Here is a 21915-nt window from a genome sequence, read left to right as displayed (position 1 = left end):
GTATGGGGGATGTGGCATCACTTCCCAACGAAGCTCCAATCGTTTCCCATGAGTTGCCAAAAATGTGTGAGGTCTTGCATTATCATGGTGGAACACTAAACCTTACCGATTTGACAATTCTGGCCGTTTTTCTTTGATTACTCCATCTAGTTTTTTTAATTTTTGACAGTAAACGTTAAAATTGATCGTTTGGCTTCTTGGAAGCAGCTCAAAAACACACCAAACTGACACCATGAGCTCTTTTTGTTGTTTTTCTGCTTTCGATGTGGTTTTTGCTGGTTCGTCGTGTTTGCTCTATGATCGTTTTCGAACTAAGTTACAGTTACAGGATCCATGTTTCATCACCAGCGATGATTCTTTTCAAGAAAGTGTCCTTATCATTAAAAAACTGAACCAGGTTCCTTGGAAGCAGCTCAAAAATACACCAAACTGACACCATGAGCTCTTTTTGTTTTTTTCTGCTTTTTTATGTGGTTTGTTCCGGCTCGTTTTTCTGGTTTTATATTTTTTTATTACCTTATCAGTTTTAAAAGTAAATTTAAAATTGATTATGACTTTCGCGGTAATCATCTACTGCTTCAATGTTTCTTGGGTTATTAGGCCGTCGTCAAAAATAACTATTGCTACCTGATGTGGTTCGCATGTTCAGAAGCTGCAGTTGCTCAAACTGAATTTAAAATCATAAAACGTAACGATCTTTTCTACCTGTAGCTGTTTTACTGTTACCCCGTTGCTCCTTTTTAATCTTAGTAGTTAAAAAAAATTGAACCAATACAAAGTTCAACTTATTCACGAACTATCAGGATATTATCCATACGGGTGTAAGTCCAAATTTCGTTAAAAGTTTATTATTCCCCACTGAATCTAGATGAAATACCCTCAACGCACCCAAAAATGTTTCGATAGGTTTCCCAGGGGAAGATTTATTGATCCTGAGCAATATTTGAAAAATAACTTAGCTTCCATACATAATTGCGCCGTTTCCACATCCAATAATGGGGAAAATGTGGATCCTAGTATTCGGTTCCAACAAGATGGTGCACCACCACATTATGATCTCAATTTTTCTGGATAACCAGTTCGAAGTAAGGTAGATGGGAAGACGAGGATCGATGGAGTGGCTACCTAGATCACCTGACCTTACCTCCATTGATGTTTTCTGTAAGGATATTAAAAAGAACACCATACGTTAACCGACCAGACAATTTAGAAGACTAAAACTATTCCCTTATTAAAAATATATGGACGACGTTATTACTTTCACAAATTTGATGTTTTATTTTTTTGGCTTATGTCAAAAGACGCGACTGTTTGACATGTTTTTATATGTTTTTCAAAAATGAAAATTTGTGGATTATTCTATCATAAATCTGCACAAAAAATTGGAGGCTAGAAACTATTCGTTGTATTTGGTATTGAAGGTAAATTTTTTACGGGGAGCAGACTGGAAAAAATGTCAGATTTTGAGAGTTTGTTCATAATTGTACTTGAATACACCTGAATGGTGATGGGTATTTCAATAAATCAAAATTTTCATTTTGTTTTGGCAGCTATTTCTTTTCTTCAATGACGGTTTTTATTATTTTCTTTTTTTTTCTAGAAGACACCAACAACGACAAATGGTTACCCCTAAAACAATACTCGACCCCAAACTACTTAGAAAGAAGAAGCAGAGTAAGAAAAACGAGAGACTTCGCCAACAGAAGAGCGGCATCTCAAGATCGTACATTCCCTACTTTAACCAATTGGAGAAGAAAGTCTGAACCGAGTATGGTACCGCAGTACAACCCCAAAAAAACATTAAAAATAAAAAAACAAAAAGAAATTCAGAACGCTACTTTTTACACTGATTTATCTGATTCTGAAAATTGTGCTGATGAATCAATGGAAAATTTACAGCAGAGTCAAAACGAGGTAGCCCCAAATGAATCGAATAATGAGGATAAGACTGATGAGTGCGTTAAAAATAATTTGGAAAAAATCGTTTCTGATATTTTAATGCAAAATCAAACTTTTCAGAAGGCGTTTTGTAGGTAAGTAAATATAAATTTTGTTTGATTAGCTGGACTAGAAGTGATTCTAAGTCTCCAAAGATTATTGGACAGTGTGGTGGAAAAAATCTCATTTTAATGATTAAATCTGGGATCAGGATAACATACCAAAAATGTTCAGGCACAAAATTAACCCTTAGCAATAAATAAGATCAAAAAATACTAAAAAAGAAGAGAAAAATCATCAAATAGAACTGGAATAAGAGTGTACCCTGTATATAGTTCAACCTTAAAATAAATCCTCCTTAAACAGGAGCCAAGGAATCATTACAGCTCTAAGCTCCAATTTCATAGGAGCCAAAGTGGTTTAAGAATACCTGGACAAGTGAAATGAACTAGGCCAGAAGAATAAAGCTTCATAATCTTGAAGAAAACAATGGAGCAGAAGTAAAGTTTCTGGAACAAACTACTGGTGTTAAAACAGACAGTTGCTTCTGGGGACATTTCCGCCTCAATAGACCTCTGAGTCTCAGTGCTTCAGCAAGAACACGGGTGTATTAGATTCTTTGAATAGCAGTGTACATGACACTCTAATCACATCTCTGGATATTAATAGTTCACAGGATCAAGCGTTAAGATTCCCCGGAGTGCCCAATAGCCTCGCCTCACTTGAAAAGCTACGATAGGAGTAGAAGTAACGCCTGGACGTATGTTGGAGGTTATGGTGTCAACGGCGACTACCTGGATAGCAACGAGCAAGAGACGAAACTGAAGAGAACAACAGTGGAAGCAATCGACTGAAAAGCCTTATAACTAGATCCTCCCTTGCGAAGTAATACCTAGGAGAGGTTCCGTGGGTGAAGCAGAGACCTTAAACAGACGAGGTTGCGAGTCCTACATACCAGTCAGAACACCAGCCATGAATATATGTAATAGTAACACTTCTTGAACGAATCTTCATTGGTGCTTACATTTCATTGCGACTTTGATATTGTTGAAAAAAAGTCTTAGGTTAATATGTAGAAATATGAATAAATAATGGTTTCATCATATATCGAAATTCAACTGATTCTAATTTATCATTGTAGACAAATTAGCAGGAAGAGTCTTACCAGCGATCCAACATCCGTATGGTATGAAGATAAAGTGAAATTGCCAACAAAAGCCGATTCTTTACCGCGATCTTTTCAACTATATGATCAACCAGATTCGAATGATGCAATCGACGGTCGAAACGACAAACTTCTAGATATGTCATTGAAGGAGGATCCCGATATAGAGGTTGAAGAACAACAAGATAAGTATGTAAAATAATTTTTTTGAAAATCGACTCGGGCGCTTATTTTTGAAAACGATTTGTATACAAATTTTCATGAAATGCGTTTTTTGCGCCATTCAATAACTTACGAAATAAAAAAATATTTGTTAAAATCAGCTTAAAACTGAAAATATTTTTCTTCAATATTTTTTCTCCATTTTCTGTAATATTTGGTCCGAATAAAGTTCTCAGTAGTTTTTTCTCAATTATCTTCAGATCTTCTTCTTTTAAACCCAGAATGTGTCCAGGTTATTCAATTTTTTCTAAAAAAATGAGAGTTTTGTCATAAATCTAAAAGTCTGAAGTTCTTCATTGAGGGGAAATCATCTTCATATGCCGTTCAATCTCTTGGATTACGGCTAGCGATTAGTACGACAACAAATCTCTTTATTTGCGGTGGATTACTCCCCTTGTTCTTTTTGTTACAACTTTTTGTTGGTCCTGGCTTATTTTCTGTACCTGCATTTTCCTTTCCTTCGTAGAATTCTAGTGTCTCTTTTAATTTCTGCCTCTGACTCTTGGCCATAAAAGTATCCGTTGTGTTATCATTATCCTTCTGCTCAATTTAGTCTTTGTGCTTTTATATATCTTCCTCTATTTTCTCCTTCCAGTTCTTCTTTAATATTCTTTCCCCATCTTCTGTAATATTTGATTTGAGTATAGAGTTCTAAGTATTTTTCTCTCGATTATCCTCAAGTCTTCTTTTTTTGTATTTATATGTGTTGTTTCCATGGTGTACGCAATCACTGGTCTCATTAATCTTTTATATGTTTCAATTTTGTTCTCTTTACGTATCTTCTTGCTTTTATATAACTTTTTAGTTTTACCAAATGTTCGATATCTGAAGGTAATTTCATAATTATATTATAAAATTGGTACTTAAAATATTTTAAAAAACAGAAAATGTGTTTTTTCCAATTGTTGAAAAATAACCTCAAATTTTACCCCTTCTCATCTCCTATTACATTTTCAGTAGCCAAAGAGGAATTGAAACGCACTAATATTGAAATTTTTGTTTCAGTGATTTCTCATCTCAACTCAGTGACGCTGAGCATCCCGATCACAAAATTTATCGCAAATCAGCAATTAGATTCAGTATTCTCCAGAGAATTCGACATATTATGACGGAAGAACAAAAAAGAACCCAAAAATTCCCAGTATATCAACAGGGATCTAAAAGAATGGGAGAAAAAATCGCTCATCCGGATTATGTAGATCCACAGAAATTATTTTTAGGTGAGGTGATTTGTTGTTGATATTTTATTATCTATTGATTGGTGATTCAATATTCGTAGGTTCAGCTAATTGCAGTCAAGTTGATCTCACAGAATACAAAATCGAAGATTGCGATATACTGGGTGAACCAGAACAATTAGATTTATCAATATGCGAAAAAGATGTACTTAACGAGCTCGAAAAGAGGTTGAATGGAGGCAGTAGTGTTCCTGATACTGGTCAGACTCTGAACTCTAGTCACAGTTTAAATTCTAGTCAAATTTCCGATAGTTATTATGAAAATATTTTAGAAGACTCTTTAAAGGAGGAATACGTTGAAGATTCCACTGGAAAACTGGTAATTACAACATTTACATCGGTTTACATAGTAATTCAATTATTATTTGAAAAAGAAAAAAATAATAAAAAATTCGCCCGTTTTTATTTTGAAAATAACTATCTAGGGCTCCAAATAATCCCAAGAACTGTGTCATTTAATCAAATTCATCTTATTTCAGGTAGCTAAACAGGACTCATTCAGTAGCAACGAAGAAAAACAAAAACCTAACCAAAAATCACTGTTTGATAAGCGACCTGCGATCAAGAGGCCTACCAAAGCACCGCCGCCAATACCTCAAAAACCTGCAAGATTAAGTCAAAATGTTGGTTCGATTAAATTCGTCACTGAAAAAACTAGTTTTAAGAATGTAACTCAACTACGTACTGCTGGAACTAGCACAACGAGGGTACAGGACGTCGTTAGTACTGTTACAAATAGTACGACTAGTACTACTTCAAATTCTAGTTGGGTTAAAGCGATGGTTGGAAGATTTGAATGATTAAAGTATTAGAAATAGGATGATTAGTTAGTCAGATTATTTTTAGCCATAAAGAAATTATAAAATGGGCTGGAAATCCCAAAAGATGGTGTGAAAATGAAACAAAGTGATTTAGTAGTAAAAAACATATAAAAAGAGATTAAATAAATTTTATAAATATATATAAAAGAATATCCATTTGTAGTTTATTTAGAAAAAATGTTAATGCAACATAACTATATCATAGAGGTTTGCTTAACAAATCTAGATAATATTTTGTATGATAATCAATTCAAGGTTTAATTAGTAAATGTTAACCTTAGATACAGTTAGAAAGCATTTTTTTTCAGTTACGGTTGTTTTAGTTCAAAGCTCATTGTACAAAATTCTTGTAATGTATAACAGCATCTCCCACCCTTAAATGTTAGAGGAGTAGTCGTAAAGTCGAGACCATGTAACTTAGTTCGATCCTTAGAAATGTACATCAATATACAAATTATAAACTAAATATCATTATAACAAATTAGCCCTTCGAATACAACCAACACTCGTCATCAATATTTTACGAGTTCATTTTTTGCAACCCAATAGTTTGACTGTTCTTTTTTCTAAAGAGTGTAGTTGTAGTAGTGTTTTCCTCGATATCGGACTGGCTTTTGACAGAGTGTGGTATCAAGGACTGCTATACAAGATTAAAAGATTTCTTTCCTCAAACTACTACTCACTTCTGAAATTTTACCCAACCAAACCTAATTAAAGTTGATGAGGAAATATCCGAACATTTTACTATAGCAGAAGGGGTGCCACAGGGTAGCGTAGTAAAGAAATAATTAGTAACGATAGAAGAAGCAAATATTCATCTCTTCTATTGACTGTCATAGTCTTCTTTTTTCATCTTCTTGGTGATTTTTTGGCCTCTACTGTTTTTTCTATTCGACAGCTACTGGTTACGCAACTTGATTGCCTCGTCTAATAAGGCCGTAAAATATCATGATTGCATGGGCCAACATGGACGTCGTGGGCTTTTTATTAGCGTTAGTCACGACATTACTAGAGATATTTTTGCTGCCACCACAACGATCGTAGTCTCTATGTGGAACCCTTAATGAATTACTTTATTTTTTATATTCATTATGGAGTAAAATTAATAAGTTTCTTATTTACACAGTTGTTAATAATACTTCTTCAAGCAAACTATACTGAAAAAAGCACAACTTATTGAACTTTTATTTTTTTTTTAAATTATTATTTACATAAATAATGACAATAATTGTTATGTGACAATAAACGTAGATTTAGTGGGGCAACACGAATCACGAATGTGCTCAAGACAATAACAAATAAAACTGACTAGCTAGTTAAACTATTAGGTTCATTGTGCTATATTGTGGCTGTTGTTGAATGATGATTAATTTTCCATATAGAATTTTCCAAATAGAATTTTCCAATTATTCTCAAATCTTTAGTGTTAAGACCCCAGAAATTAAAGCGGGGTAATGTAACAACTCAAAAGAATGGGAAATATTAACTATATCACCCTTTGTCACCTCATATTTGATCCCGGGGTTCAATAACCTTTTTAAGTATCCTCTATGGGTCTTAACAGGGCCCAGTATTTTCCTTATGATATATATATATATATATATATATATATATATATATATATATATATATATATATATATATATATATATACCAGGACGGGTAGTCTTTGCTGACTAGTTAGAACAAACAACCAATATATTGGGGGTTGCAGGAAATTTGGAAATTGAGAACTCTTTATTAAACTATCCTATCATCAGGGGGAGTTTCTCAAATCTCAAATTATTGATTTGAATCGTCGACATCACGAGGTATTTTTTGAAAATATTGTCCAACATTTACGTCAATCTTAATTACATATTTTTAAATATTGACAACCAAACTAATGTGAATAATAATTCATAAACCTTAACATCTACCATGGTTTATTCCGTTATAAAGAAACCTAGGTTTTCATCCTCTATTTGAACTTTCCCTGATGATGGGAAGAACATTTCCCGAAAACTTCTCATTTTCAAAATTTGCTGCAATCCCCAATATATTACTTTATATACAAATATACAAAATGAGTCACTTACTTAGTACGATATTTACTGGATTAACGGTGACATTTTGCAAAATTCTTTTCTCTTATTCTTGATTGATACTCTCCACGAGGGATCGCAGTGCAAGAGTGTGTATTGTGGACTCACCTCGCTTTATTGTCGCTCCGCACCGTGTGGGTTTTCGTGAATATAGAATAAATCGAGAGTGTGAATGGATAGAAGTCCTGTCGCCCACGCTCATTAAGATACGTGTCGAGTGCCTCTGGGAGGCGCCGTGCGAATCTCATAGATTTTGATGACTTTCTAAAATTATTACCATTCATACCGGATGTCATAAAAGTAGTTAGACGAATAAAACATACGATTTTTTAAGTGGAACGCTCTATATTTATCCTACTATGAAAGTAATTATGTCCATTATCAACTGAAATGGAGATTTAGCATAGAAGTAGAATCCTTATGAACCCATTCAATTTAGAATGCAAAGGGTTAACTAAGTTTAAGATATCCTGTATGGTTGAAAATAATTTTAGATGGTAGGCGTAATTCATGTTCAAATGGCTGCGAGAAAAAATTTGAAAAAAATCACCGTTTGCACTGTATAAATACAATTGACTCACCCTTTATACAGTGTGTCTACTTAAGTTGGAACCATATGGAAAACTTTTTTATTAGTGGTTTTATGAAAAAAAGTTATTCTTGATAAAAAGTTCTACATAGTCCAAAAGTTGAAATACAACCATCAGACATCAATTTTTTAAAGTAGTATACGAGGTTTGTCAAAAAAATTTTTACAACTTAGAAAAATGTTATAAAGTTGTTTTGAATTAAAAATTATATTCAAATTGGCAATTACAGCCATTTATTAAGAAATGTCAGAGTGACTTATTGCTTATAACATTACAATAAAAATGGCAAATTTACTAAATCGTGAGGAAAAATTGGAACTTGTGTTAATTGTTGGGACAGATACTTTACTCTTGCACGAAATTCAAATTTTTTTACAAACCTCTTATACTGCTTAAAAAAATTGATACCTGATGGCTGCATCTTGACTTTTGGACCATGCAGTACTTTTTATCAAGAATAACTTTTTACTAAAACCACTAATAAGAAAGTTTTGGTTCCATATGGTTCCGACTTAAGTAGACACACTGTATAATGAAATCTTGTATGTGTTTTATGAATACAGGTTGCTTCAAACTTTACATTATAAAACGTAATATGTAAAATCAGTGTTTCTATAATATTTATCATTTCATTAATTTTCTTTGATCGTAAAATAATTATTAATTGAATGTTACTCTAATTACCTCGTTGATCTTATGTACCTATAAAAAGTGGAATTATAAAATATGCACAAAATATTTGGGGAACTTCAAACTTTAAAATTTTTAAACAAATAAAAAAATATTCCTGTTCCAAATTTCTTGAAATGAGGCTGAGGCTATTTCAATGGTGAGAGGCGTCATTTTAAAAGCTCGGTGATAGTGATAGAAATATTTGTCAACATATCAATATAATTAATTTCGATTCTCGTGATGCATCCTGTATTTAAACATCGATAATGTTTTAATAAGTGATTGTAAAAAATAGATATTTCATAAAGTATTATTAATTTTTTTATTTCGAATTTATTTACGCAATTTTAACATATTGAATATATTGTATATAATGTAGTCCTAAAAATATTTTAATGATGTTAAATTTTTAGAATATTTACTTAAAATATACTGTGTATAGTTAAAATGTGCCAAATGAGACTATGTTTTAACATTTGAATGAATTTTTAACTTATTGTTGAATATATATAAGTACTAATTTTTTTGTAAAAACGTTTGAGAATAAATATCATTCATTATTCTCCATATATTGTTTATTTTGGAAATACTGTATCTTCCCAGGTATTACTCTTTTTAGTAAACAGTTAATAGTATATTACATAACGAGTTTGGATGTGGTAGCGCGAGTACTGAAACGTCACGACTGCGAAATACACTTTCTAACTACGTGTGTACACTATTTTTCCTACGACCACGTAAGAAATTCTTCAAAAAACGTATTTTTTAAATAAGAAAGTCAATTGAAAAGTATATAAATACGTGTGCTGAAAATTTAAAAAATCCTACAAAATATTTTTTATTTTATAATAGTATAGATGACAAAAACGAAAAGAATGATTATAAAATATTTTTTGCAAACTTTTAACTTGCCTGTTAGTAACATCCTTCACTATTGAGAATACATTTTCATTCAACTACTTTGTTATACATTACCCAGTAATAGTAATAACACTCAATTTTAACGTTTAAATTATTTTGCAGTCACTAGTAAATATTTGAACACAAATCACAACAAACTTTCAATTTTTATTGTATAATATAACTTTAAAAAATCTCATTGTCTATTTAGTCTTAAATTTGGCCTTTTACCTTTCGGCACCCAGCCAGATTCATATTGTATTGTCTCTATCGTTCGAGACAATATATAACATAAGAAAAAGAAGCATTTCAATACGTGTTATTTTTTAGTACATACTACTTTTATAAGTAGAAATTAGTGTGCTATCTATCATTTCAATAAGTGGCCCTAGGAAACATATTTTTTCAATTTATACCCAACTATTTTCGTATTTTCGCATTTTTTTTATGTATACGTCGAATTTGACTCGAATAGGTATAGAAAATCATATTTTGGAGATACCTGTGTTTATAAAGGGTCGTAGAGACCTTGGACGGGAACTTTAGAGGACTAGAACAGCGAACTCGGAAAATACCAAACAAGAAGAAAAAAATCATCATTTATCTGATATTATTAGAAAAAAAAACAAAATATTCAACATTTTATTTCCAACATCACAAATATAACAAGAGTAAAAAGTTATAAACAATGTTTTTTTCATATATATATATATATATATATATATATATATATATTAGTGGTATGGAATGTAAACGATAAACTTTTCTAGCTTCTTTGGCTGGAATTTATTTTAGCTTATATTATCAAAAAGTTCAATACAGTCGATAAACTAACAAAACTCTTAGGCCTTGATTATTTTTTCATAATATAAAACTGAAAATAAACTTAAAACTACTTACGAAATATTCGATTTTAAAAACACCCTTATTCGATAAATACACTGTTGTACAATTGACGTCATTGAAGGTTAAAAAACAATAAGAATGTGTATAAACCACTCTATATTATTTGCTTTCCATTTGCACAATTTGAGCACCCAATCGGAGCATAAAAAAAATTTCAAACGCATGTCCCAAATTCTCGTTTTTGAGATATGTGCGTCAAAGTTGCGCTCTCCCCTCGTTACTCAAACACCAGACAAATGATTGGGCTTCATGAGCTTCAAAATGGCGCCTTAAACATCAAACTGTAGAATTGAGGTTATGTGGGCATTTATTCAGATTTACATTTGTGTGGATACAGAAAAAGAACAAAACATGCATTATTACTCAATAAAGAAGACTACAAAAGAGCCTAAGAAGATAATCTGTAGTGGAAAGTATAATTACAAAGATGTACTTCTGAGTACGTTATATTTCGGACACAGCAAAATTTGACACTTGACACGAAGTTAGATCTAGTGAACAGTGACACTGGTCTTGGTCTTTCGATCAAACATCAATACCAAGACCGCGCATGCAAGGCCAAGACCACATGAGGTTGTAAGACCAAGACCAAGATCACATATGAGGCTGTAAGACGAAGACCACGTATGCAAGACCGAGACCTCGCATGCAAGTCCAAGACCACATATGAGGTTGTAAAACCAAGATCAAGATCACATATGAGGCTGGAAGACCAAAACCACGCATGCAAGACCAAGATCAAGACTAAGCCGATCTTGGTCTTGCATTTGCTCATCAATAGTATGTTCCAAAGTGCTCAATATATTGGAAAGCAACTATCATTGACTTCAATCCCAGCTCATACATACTGTCATATTAGTTTCTTGTGCTATATATTAATTATTGGTGAAAAGGTATAAGTTCAGATAAGGAATCCGTGAAGACTTTAATAAGCCCTCTAAGCTCGGTGGTAGCCAATTTTTTTATGGATGAATTTGAAGAACAAGCCTCAAACAGCAGCTCCTATCACCCAATGGTTTGGTTGAGATATATGAATGACATTTACGAAAATATATAATGGAAATCGAAGAAAAAAGCGACGTTCATCTACATCCTTGTTAGAAACATGGTAAATATTATAAAAACATTGACCGAAAGGACGAGAAGAATTGACGTTCAGGTGGAATTAGATGTGAAGGTGGAATGATCTTTAATAACTACCAGGTACTCAACAGCTAAAGTAGACAAGGTAATGAATCAATAACGTAGACAATATTCATAAGAATAATCAGTAAATTTCTAAGAATAACCGAATTATATTATTAAAAACTAAAAATACTATATTTTAGTAAAATAGTAAAACTAAAAGTAAATTCTTTGGTATATAAAAAAACTGGAATGTTATAATGTGAAATGTACTTTTTTCGGACTCTTCGTGCGTCAAGATTTTGGTCGAGGAACATTCTCGACGAATTGCCCTATGTAATTTCCCCTTGGAGAATAATTAGCTACTACATACGTTTGGCCTCTTTTGTTTTTTGCCATTCCTGAAAAAAAAAGAAGGAAATTGACGTACGCTTCAGATACATTTTACACAACACATACACCATTACACTAAAATCTGTGAGGTGGATCACACTAAAGATGCCTTCATTGAATATGTCTCATTAAAGGTAGAGCCAACGTGTTGGGATGACTTTCAAATTTTTTTCTAAGTTGGTTGCAGTGCCCGATAGATGAATGCCACAACTCAAGATAGATTTCAAAGGGGCTTTGTATAGAAGAAGTTTCATGCTGATTGATCAGTACACTTAGTTGAGTTTTAGGCCTAATTGCTTTCTTTTGGTTGGTTAATCGTAATTTGCACTTTTTGCCGCATAAGATACCCGTTTCATACCACGAAGAAATAGATCTAGATAGAAGCAAATCTGGAACCACTGCTCCAGTACTCTTTGTAAGAATATTAACTGCTGCCTCAAACTCAACCATATTGCTTCTAAAGCATTCTAGATCGGTATTGACGGTAGAGCTCTGTTATTTTCTACAGAGTTGAGTGTTAGTTTATTGGGGCAGCTGATTTAAACGAGTACACCAGTGTAATATCGTCGGCAAGCCTATATGTTGGCAGTTTTGTCAAGTAGATTGTTGATATACAGGAAAAACAGGTTAGATGAAAAGATTTATCGCATCGATGCGACCGGTATGGATCGGTCTTCGTAAAAGCAACAAATACAGTCGATAAGTGAGGACGACAAACTATATGATCTTAATTTGATTGGTAGATTGATATGCCAGACTTTCTTCATGACCTCGGCAATCGCTGGGACTGAACTAGTTGTTAGAGATCGTGTTTTTGATGCGGATTGAACTCTAGGAAGTTTCCAATTCTCTTGTATGATAGGGAAAAAGTTTGCCTAGCGGACTAGTTAGTTCCGCAGCTCATCTTTTCGATACAATTGGTGGTACTCCATCAGGATTGGTGGTTTTATTGATTTCCTAACCTTTTTAAAGTGTTGCTACATCTCGGTTTCGGAATTTTATTTCTGGTGTCGATGAATCAACTTCAGAAAGCCTGTCATTCTTCCTGCCAACCTGCTACATAAGTTTTGAAATATGGCAACACTGATGTGTGTACGTTAAGTCTGACATTGCCATCATGAAGTTTGACATTTTAATTGTGAACATACTCAGATTATGAAGATATTTTCTACTAACCTATTCCCAACTCTTTACTATCTTTCCAAATAACTTGTGTAAAATGTAATGTGCTCTGATTAACTCTCTCCACGCCGAACGTGTGCCTTTTAACTTCATCATACCATTCCTTAATAGCGTCTCTCGGAGTAGGTGTATGACTGTAATCAGAAGAATATACAGAGAAAATATTTTCGCCGTAATTCGAATTTGCTCTGTGCTGCAAGCTAGCAGTTCGCGCGCAAGTATCGGCCCAATCTTGCGCATATTGACACATCTAAAACAAAATTATTTTTATCGATTTGCATGAAATAATCTTCAAACATTAAATTATACTAATCGTTCTATCGATTCCAATAAAGGTTTCATCAAATTTTTTGTGTTTTTTTTTTCAAAATCAAATCCTATACCTCTTAAAAAATTACTGATTAGTAGCAGATAAACATAAAAAAACCAAAAGTATGATAGTAACCAAAAAAGAAACATAATGAAATAAAAAAAATAAAAGAATAGACGAAGACATAAAAATGACGGCAGTAACTTTACCTATCTTAATATGTGGAAATGACACCTGGGTAATGTACTGGAAGATACCACAAAGGAATAATAGCAGCAGGGATGAAACAACTAATGATAATAGCAGGAAAAACGAGGATGAATTGAAGTAATATTAGAAAAGGTCAAACAGGAACCAATAGGAAACAAAACAGTAAAAAAAGAGAAACACCACAAGGCTTAATAAGAAAAACAACAACCAAAACAAACAAAAACTTTTTCTTGGCCAAAAAAGTGAAGGCATAGTTTTTATATTTGATTTTATGATCTTTAATTTTTTTCCTTTATTGATAAAATTCACTGTTTACTATAAAATCTAAAGAACCGAAAATTTTTACCGTTGACCTTGAGATCAATGCAATCTTTTGGGAAGTTATTTTTGGAAATATGACTATCATTTTTTGGTCTAATTTGACCGATACACGGTGTACCTACAATTTAATATTATTTGAAGCAATTGATTTTTCTTGAAACTGATTTTCAACAAAAGAAACTATTCAAACGATTGACTCACTTCCTCATTCAATACCAAATCCGGTACCCCGTGTTTTCTTCTATATTCGTTGTGAATTTTAAGAGATTCTATAGCAAATTCTGAAAATTTTCCATAATTTTCGGATAGAGAAGTAATACTGGAAGTACTAGGACGACTATCTTTCCCAGTCCTTATAGATTCTTCGTAAACGATAGGTTTCGCTGCAGGAACATTTTCTACATAGTGTCCAACGAAGTTACCAGCTGGTGAATAATTGGCAACGACGTATGTACTACCTTTAACCAAAAAAAAACACACCATAAATAGATACGTTCGTAAACTGGCACATACATGGCGCTACTAGTATTAAATCCATATGATTTTCAGTTAACCCTAACCTTCATCAGACACGTTTATAAAGCAGCTAGTTTGAAACATTTAACAAAGAAAATTTTATATTTTAATGAGGCATTTGTTTTCGAATAAGAAATATTACTGATAAACATTAATCGTGAAATCAGCGGTTGATCAAACGAGGCGAAATGAGCTTCGAAGACGATGCACGTACAGAAGCTGTTAACGACAAAAAATACTTTCGTATAAACGTGAAGTGAAACTGATTGATATAACTGAGATCTTAGAGATGGAAAATGGGCGTGTTGGACATAGACTATCATAAAAATGGTAAAATTATAAATAGCGTTTATTAAGAAGTGTTTGAATAACAACAAATCCATGAAAATTGTATGAACTGGGCTACGAATTGCTTTCACACCCACCGCTTTCTCAGACCTGGCCCCCAGCGACTTTTTCCTGTTCTTAGACATCAAAAGGATCCTCGTTTGACATGAATTTTGCGCATATGAAGAGGTTATCGCGGAAGTTAAAGTCTGTTTTAAGGTTAAAGACAAATCGTATCATAAAAATGTTATAAAAAAATTGTATGATCATTATTATTGTTGTATAGTCCTGGATGGTAACGACGAGCGTTGCTATTCAAGTTTTGAGATAGATAAATCAAAACAAATATATATAATTGGATATGGGTTCATTGTTTTTCAAAATACTCTCCATAATATGTGATTCGAACGCTTCAACCACTTCTTCAGGTGTAGAAAAACGTTGACCTCGCAATTTATTTTTAATCCGAGTAAATGAGAAGAAATCATTGGGTACCAAACAAGGACTGTACGCCGAATGACCCGATCAATTCGATTTTTTGAACTGCCGTGTGATAACTGAGTGTTGTCGTGGTGTAGAATGATTTTTTTGAACACTTCTGGTGTACCATTCAGAATTGACCATTCTACGTTGTTCTAAGAGAACTGTGGCCAGTTATTCCGAAAAAACAAGCGACCATTTGCTTCGGAGTGCTTCGTTTGCAAACAACATTTGTTGGATTTGACTCGTCTTGAAAAACGGATACAGTCGATTGTTGTTTAGTTTCGAGTTTTTATGCTCGTCGCGATCTTACAGACATCTTCTGAAGCACAGCGATTGAATATTTTTTCAAAGTTTTTTTGCACCAATCGACACGAGATTTTTTTTGAGCGATTGTCTAATTATCCGGTGTACAACTAAGAGCGAACAAATCTTTTTGATAGCCAAATTTTTATGCAATATGATGATCTTTCAATATCAATATCGATGGTTTCTGGCGCAACAGCCGATTTTGGACGATCTTCACGAAATTCGTCCTGTAGCGAAGTGCGACCACGAAACACGGTGATTCGAGATGTTGCTTCATTAACAAAAGTCGAAGCGAGTTGATCGGCACATCGCTGTTGGTTTAATCCACGTCGAAAATCATAGCACTAATATGTTTTAATTTATTGTTTCCAGGACTCGTAAAAATCTCGAATATCACTCGTATACCAACACGTTCTGAGTACGTACACCATTATAAATGTCAAAATTTAAGATGGAAATGTCAGATTTGACTTACAAAAATCAGTGTTGCCATATCTTGAAACTTAAAGTAGCAACTCTCGTATATTGAATAATAAAATGAAATTATATGAAAAAAGTAAGTGAAAATTATTTAAAAAATAATAATATTTTGAGTATTGCTAACAAACCTTGAGAATTCTTGGCAACTCCAACTCCTAAAAACTCACTCGATTTCCAGATCACTTGAGAAAAATGCCCCGATTTCAAATTACTCGGTTCTTTTCCGAACGGATGTTGCGACGCTTCCTCGTACCACGTTTCCACTGGCGAATGACCGTTAATCGTAAAATTAGGGTCCGATGAGAAAATACAATAAATATTTTCTCCATAATTACTTCCAGGTCTATGTTCGAGGATATTACGTTGAGCAAGGTACGTTGCCCATTCTTGACTGTATTTACAAAGTTTTCGATCTAGTTTCAACGGTGGTACGCCGTGCCTTCTTCTAAAATTGTTATGCGCCTCCAAGAAATCTTCCTCAAAGTTACCTTCTGTTATTTCTTCGTTAAATTTTTGTGATGGTGACCTAAAAATCGTTAAAATATTTTCCCCAATAGATAATTAAAAAAACATAATTATAAAACCATATATTTGTATGAAAATATCATCTCGATATTTTGAAAAGTATTTTTAATAATTCCTAGATTATCGCAGTAATTTGTATGACAGTTTATTGGTTATCGTAGTTATTCATCTATGAATCGGATAGAGGGGCTTAGACTTTTGCGTGGTTTCCGGTAGATAGCGTCTCTACAACAGAAAGTCGTTTATGTCATATGATTTTGCTTTGCGATTTCCGTGCAACGTAAATTTCGTACCACGTGAGTCTAAAATCCTATAGCCCATAACATAAGAAGACTTTATTAGTAATTTAGTCATACAGATTGTCTTTGACTAGGCGTACCACCAGTTCGGCCCCGCGTATCGTCGAGCGTATCCGCCAATATTATTGCTTCTTCTTTTTTTGTTGGGATTTTTAAAAGTTTATATCTTTCTAACAGCATTCGTTGAACTAAGAGCCAAATTAGAGCATCCAAGCTTCGAATCAATATCTCAAGATATGCTACCTTAGGTGTGAAACGAATTTGAGCATCGGGCAGACATACAGAGAGTGTCCGAAACGTAGTACTCTTGGATGTAAAAATTTAATTCGGGATAGTCTATATTCTTCGAAATACGACCCACCTGCATCAATACGTTTTTACCATGCTTAGATGGTTATGTCCTTCATTGACCCCGTCGGTTCTAATATTGTTCTGCGATCTCTTGAGCCGAAAAGCTCTGGCGGGGCGAGGTTAGGGCTGTAGGCCGGCTGAGTCAAGACGCTGATCTCGTTTTTTGTCAGATAATAAATCGTGAGGGAGGCGGGATCGTTTTCGTGGCAAAGCTTCCAAAAATTCTTGATCTCGAGTCTAGCGCGGTCGTCGAAGCTTTATTTTTAATGTTTGTAATACTATGTCGTGAAATTTAGCAAAAACAGTTTGTACAGTTGACGGATATTTGAAATGTCTTCTACCTGACCATCCCGGAACATCTTGTGCCACCTATTCGAGATTTCGAGAAAGAATAATCCCCAAAAGCCTCCTGAAGCATTGCAAAGTCTCTGCTGACATTTTTTCTTCAATATCACGCTACAGAATCGCTACTGGATCGTTTTTCCTATCCCGATTTCGATCGCGCTTCGAGACGTGTACTAATCCGTGCTTTCTGTCGCTTCAGAGCTTACTGCGACCAGGCTCATTCTTTCTTATCTCTATCTCTGCGACGTACAGTCGCTTTGGAAAAAACTGTGACGCATTATTTTCCGAAAAGTTACAGAAGCAAAAAGATGTGAGGAAAGAAGGACCCAGGAAAACTTGGCTGCAGCAACTAGCATAGGAAAGGGAAAATAATACAGTACAGAAGTAGCAAAGTAAAGAATGGATGAAAGAAAAATGAAAATTCAATATCCTGACGCTGAAAGAGCATAAAGATTTCTAGAAAAGAAGAAAATAATTTACAAAATCTAGATAGCTACACCTGCCAAAGATCTTCTTCTATTCCATACGCTCCCACGTGTATTGCTCTTAAGTTTTTTGAGTTGAATTACGAGTATTAATCGCTACTGTAAACTTACTTTGTAAACTTGATTGACAATTTGTTTATCTTATCAGATAAATCGATATGATTATTGTTCGTTTGGAAGCCGCCTACTGGTGGTACATTTTCTGCGAAGTGACCTATGATATTACCAGCTGGAAAGTAGTTAGCTACAACAACTATTTTACCTCCAGATTTCGCAAAAGCCACTCCCAATTCTTTAGAATCTTTCCACACTACCTAAAATGAAATCGCATAAAATTATGGTGAGTTTCTTGTTGAATTGAATGAACACAAATTATTAACTTTACCTGAGTGAAATGTCCGGACGCTAAGCTATTTGGTTCAACTCCAAACGTGTGACATTTAATTTCTTCATACCAATTTTCCACAGCCTTCTTTCCATCTATAATAAAATTAGGATTGGACGATTGAATGCAAAATAAATTTTCGCCGTAATCCCTGTTATTGCTATGAGTTAAAACGCTTTTCTTTATCAAATTATTTGCCCAATATTCACTAAATTTACACATATCTCTATTAAGTTTCAATGGAGGGACGCCATGATTAAGTCGGTACTCGTTGTGAGCTTGAAGGCACTCTTGTTGGAAATCCATTTTAGAATTTTTAATCTGAAAATGTGTATCTAATAATCTACTATACAATCGCTAAATCAGAACTTATATTTTCTAAATTCTACACTATTATCTGAAGGCCAGGCCATCTAATCACTCCCGACTTTTTTGCATCAACACCCTGTCAATCAATTACAGTTTTCTCCAGAATGTTTTTATAATTATACGAGGAAGATTTTTTCCTAATCATAAAACTACCAATTTGTTTTTGTTATTTGTTTCATTATTCTAAGAGTTTAATTATCACGCTGGTTTCATAACAAAACAAAAGAACAATCAAAACAATGGACTGAAAATGAAGAACCGCTTCCAAAAAAGGTAAAGATCGTTCCATTTGCAGACGTCGGTTTTTTTTTTGGATGCGCTTGGGAGAATTTCTTGAAAAAGAAAAACTTATCAACGGCGAGTATTATAAGACCTTATTGCAACGTTTGAGCAAAAAAATGGAGCAAAAACTATCGAATTGAACTAAGAAGAAAGTGTTGTTTCATCAAGATAATGCACCAGCTCATACATTCTTTATTGCAATGGCCTTAATTAATGAATTAAAGTTTGAATCGCTACCTCACGCACTCTATTCGCCAGAATCAAACCCCTTAGATTATTTTCAACTCAACTCGTACACTTGAGAAAATCGCTCAGTGGTCAAAGATTTTCCAACAATAAAAATAAAAACAGCAGACGATAATAAATATAATAGTGTTATTTATTTATTTATCTTACCTCTGAAGACATACAGCAGCTAAATGTTAACATTTTTTTCATATTTTCATTATTTAACGTAACCCACTACATCCATAAACTAATTTTTGATAAACTGTGAATAAACTCTGAGGAACAAGCGTGGTAAGTTGTTTTTAATTCCCACCGGAAACAACTAATGAGTCATTTATTTAAACTGATAAGAATAACTGTACACTAAGAAACCGACGATTATAACAAAAAAAACATACTGGACAGATAACGATGTTTTGTGGGTACGAATAAAGGGTTAATTGATGATTTACTACGCATTTTTTCATAGTATAATAAGTTATGGCAATATTGCATGGGGTGGTGCATATAAAAGTATTTTGCAACTACTGCAAAATCTTCAAAATAGGATACTTAAAATAATAAGTAAAAATTCTTTTCCACAAAACAAACCAATAAATCTTACACAAATGTTTGCACTAGAAAGTCTCAAGTATCATTATAACGTATTAAAAAATATATACTTAAACTCGAGCAGTACTACAAGACGTAAATTAATACAGTTTCCAAAAACATACAAAACTGTAAGTAATAAAAATAACAACATTAAAGCAATAAATATATTTAATATGTTGCCAAATGAACTTAAAGAACTAGATATAAGTATGAAAGCTTCTCACAAAAAATTAAAAGATTGGATTATTGAAAATATATATATGTAATAGCTAATAAAGCAAGAAGAACGATCTCAAAGATATAGATTATTGATTGTAAAAGATAGATTAAATGGGTAAAGTTAAAGAACTGGGTTTTAGTTTTAACTTATGGGTATTATATTTCGAAAATATATATATTAAGATAAGACTTGATCCTGTTAAAGATATTAACAGATGATCTAAGTCTATAAAACTGAACAGGAATTATACCGACGTTGATTAAAATAAGTATTATTGTATTGAAAATTTTTATATACTGTTACATTATACAAAACAGGTTGTATTAGTTTTAAGTTAGTTGTAAGGGGAACAAACATGGCCAGGAGGGTCTTGCCATGCTTGTCTCGCGTCTCCAGACTGGCGAACAGGAAACTCGTTTTCCTCTGTCTGATTACTTTGTGATTTTGTTTTACTTTGTAATGTAATGTACTGTTACTCTGGTAAAATAAATAAATAAAAATTCATTCAAAAGTGAAAATATTTTAAGTAAGTTATGCTTTTGTGAGATGCAGACGACATAACTTATTATTCACTGGAGGCTTTGTCATCTACTTAATACACGGGCATGAGCTGTAGGCGCACACTCCGCCATTGTTGACATTCAAGCGTCAGTCGGCGTTGTGCTACAACCACGTAAACATGTACGTCATTATTGATGCTCCCGCCAATTGTAAATTGCGAAGTTTGATAAGTTTTCAACAGTCTGAAGGCAATAATATTCCAAAAATCTATCGGAGAATGCGTTGTGTGTGCGTGAATGGTATCGAATTAACAGAATGGTTAAAGAAAACTACCGATTCACCATTACCGCTTTTTCTATGGAATTTCTAGAAGTTTCAAGGTCTGTTTTCTACTCTTTGAAGATGTTATTGAAAAGCTTGTCCACAGATATGACAAATGTTTTAATCTCTTTGGCGATTATGTCGAAAAGTAAGCGTAATCTTTTGGTAATAAAATTATTGTTTTACATGAACTTGTCTTTTATTTATAGCCTATTGGAGGTTGAAAAAAAACGACCCTCGTACATTTGATACATAAGTAATTATTTTGGAACCAATATAAAATTAGAAGCGTGAACATTTTGAAAATAAAATGATTCTTAAAGCAAAAAATCACATTGTTGATCCATTTACTCTTTGTCTATGTATTTGCGATTAAATCGCGAACTAAACGGATTTTCATGCAGTTTCTTTCATTAGATAGAAGAAGATTTAGGTATACAACGGCAAGGAAATGATTGTCGATAAACATAATACCAGACATGTTTTAACATTTCGGAATGTTTGTGTCTATAAACAACTCAAATAGCACTTTTTTGACAACACGTTCTGGGTACGTTCACCATTATAAATTTCAAAATTTATTATGGAAATGTCAGATTTGACGTATACACATCAGTGTTGCCATATCGTAAAACTAAAATAGGAATCCTCGTATAAATCTAAGTAACTCGATTGTTCTATTAGACGCGTTGTTACTTGCAATATAAAATTAATTTATCTCAATTAACTTAACCTAGGAAAATCAGTTGTTAGACAAAGTTCAATTACCAGAACTCCTCATAGAGGAAAAGGGAAAAGGGAAAAGGGAAAAGGGAAAAGGG

At 33.3% G+C, this 21915-nt stretch overlaps 2 protein-coding genes across 10 annotated transcripts in view; one reads left to right on the top strand and one right to left on the bottom strand.

Annotated features, from left to right (window-relative positions):
* The window catches only part of LOC130892421 (uncharacterized), a 111778-nt gene extending 102481 nt beyond the window's left edge, over positions 1-9297 (top strand). For 3 of the 5 annotated variants that reach the window (XM_057797838.1, XM_057797842.1, XM_057797837.1), the window contains exons 9-13: positions 1601-2033; positions 3080-3292; positions 4331-4545; positions 4605-4882; positions 5043-9297. In XM_057797838.1, coding sequence (XP_057653821.1) covers positions 1601-2033; positions 3080-3292; positions 4331-4545; positions 4605-4882; positions 5043-5363 — 1460 coding nt within the window. In that variant the 3' untranslated portion in view covers positions 5364-9297. The remainder of the gene's footprint in view (positions 1-1600; positions 2034-3079; positions 3293-4330; positions 4546-4604; positions 4883-5042) is intronic. The other 2 variants (XM_057797840.1, XM_057797839.1) reach the window with 1 other exon arrangement.
* Positions 9298-10258: 961 nt separating this feature from the next.
* LOC130892808 (uncharacterized) overlaps positions 10259-21915 on the bottom strand; it is a 27617-nt gene continuing 15960 nt past the window's right edge. For 4 of the 5 annotated variants that reach the window (XM_057798443.1, XM_057798442.1, XM_057798440.1 and 1 more), the window contains exons 4-9: positions 18580-18900; positions 18306-18508; positions 16318-16715; positions 14279-14535; positions 13231-13486; positions 10259-12062 (exon numbers count right to left, since the gene is read on the bottom strand). In XM_057798443.1, coding sequence (XP_057654426.1) covers positions 11956-12062; positions 13231-13486; positions 14279-14535; positions 16318-16715; positions 18306-18508; positions 18580-18900 — 1542 coding nt within the window. In that variant the 3' untranslated portion in view covers positions 10259-11955. Of the gene's footprint in view, positions 12063-13230; positions 13487-14278; positions 14536-16317; positions 16716-18305; positions 18509-18579; positions 18901-19626; positions 19925-21915 lie in introns of those variants that run through there. The other variant, XM_057798445.1, reaches the window with a different exon arrangement.

This window comes from Diorhabda carinulata, chromosome 4 (assembly GCF_026250575.1).
Source record: "Diorhabda carinulata isolate Delta chromosome 4, icDioCari1.1, whole genome shotgun sequence".
Lineage (NCBI taxonomy): Eukaryota > Metazoa > Arthropoda > Insecta > Coleoptera > Chrysomelidae > Diorhabda > Diorhabda carinulata.
Note: the sequence above shows the minus strand (reverse complement) of the source record. Positions and strands in the feature narration are given on the sequence as shown.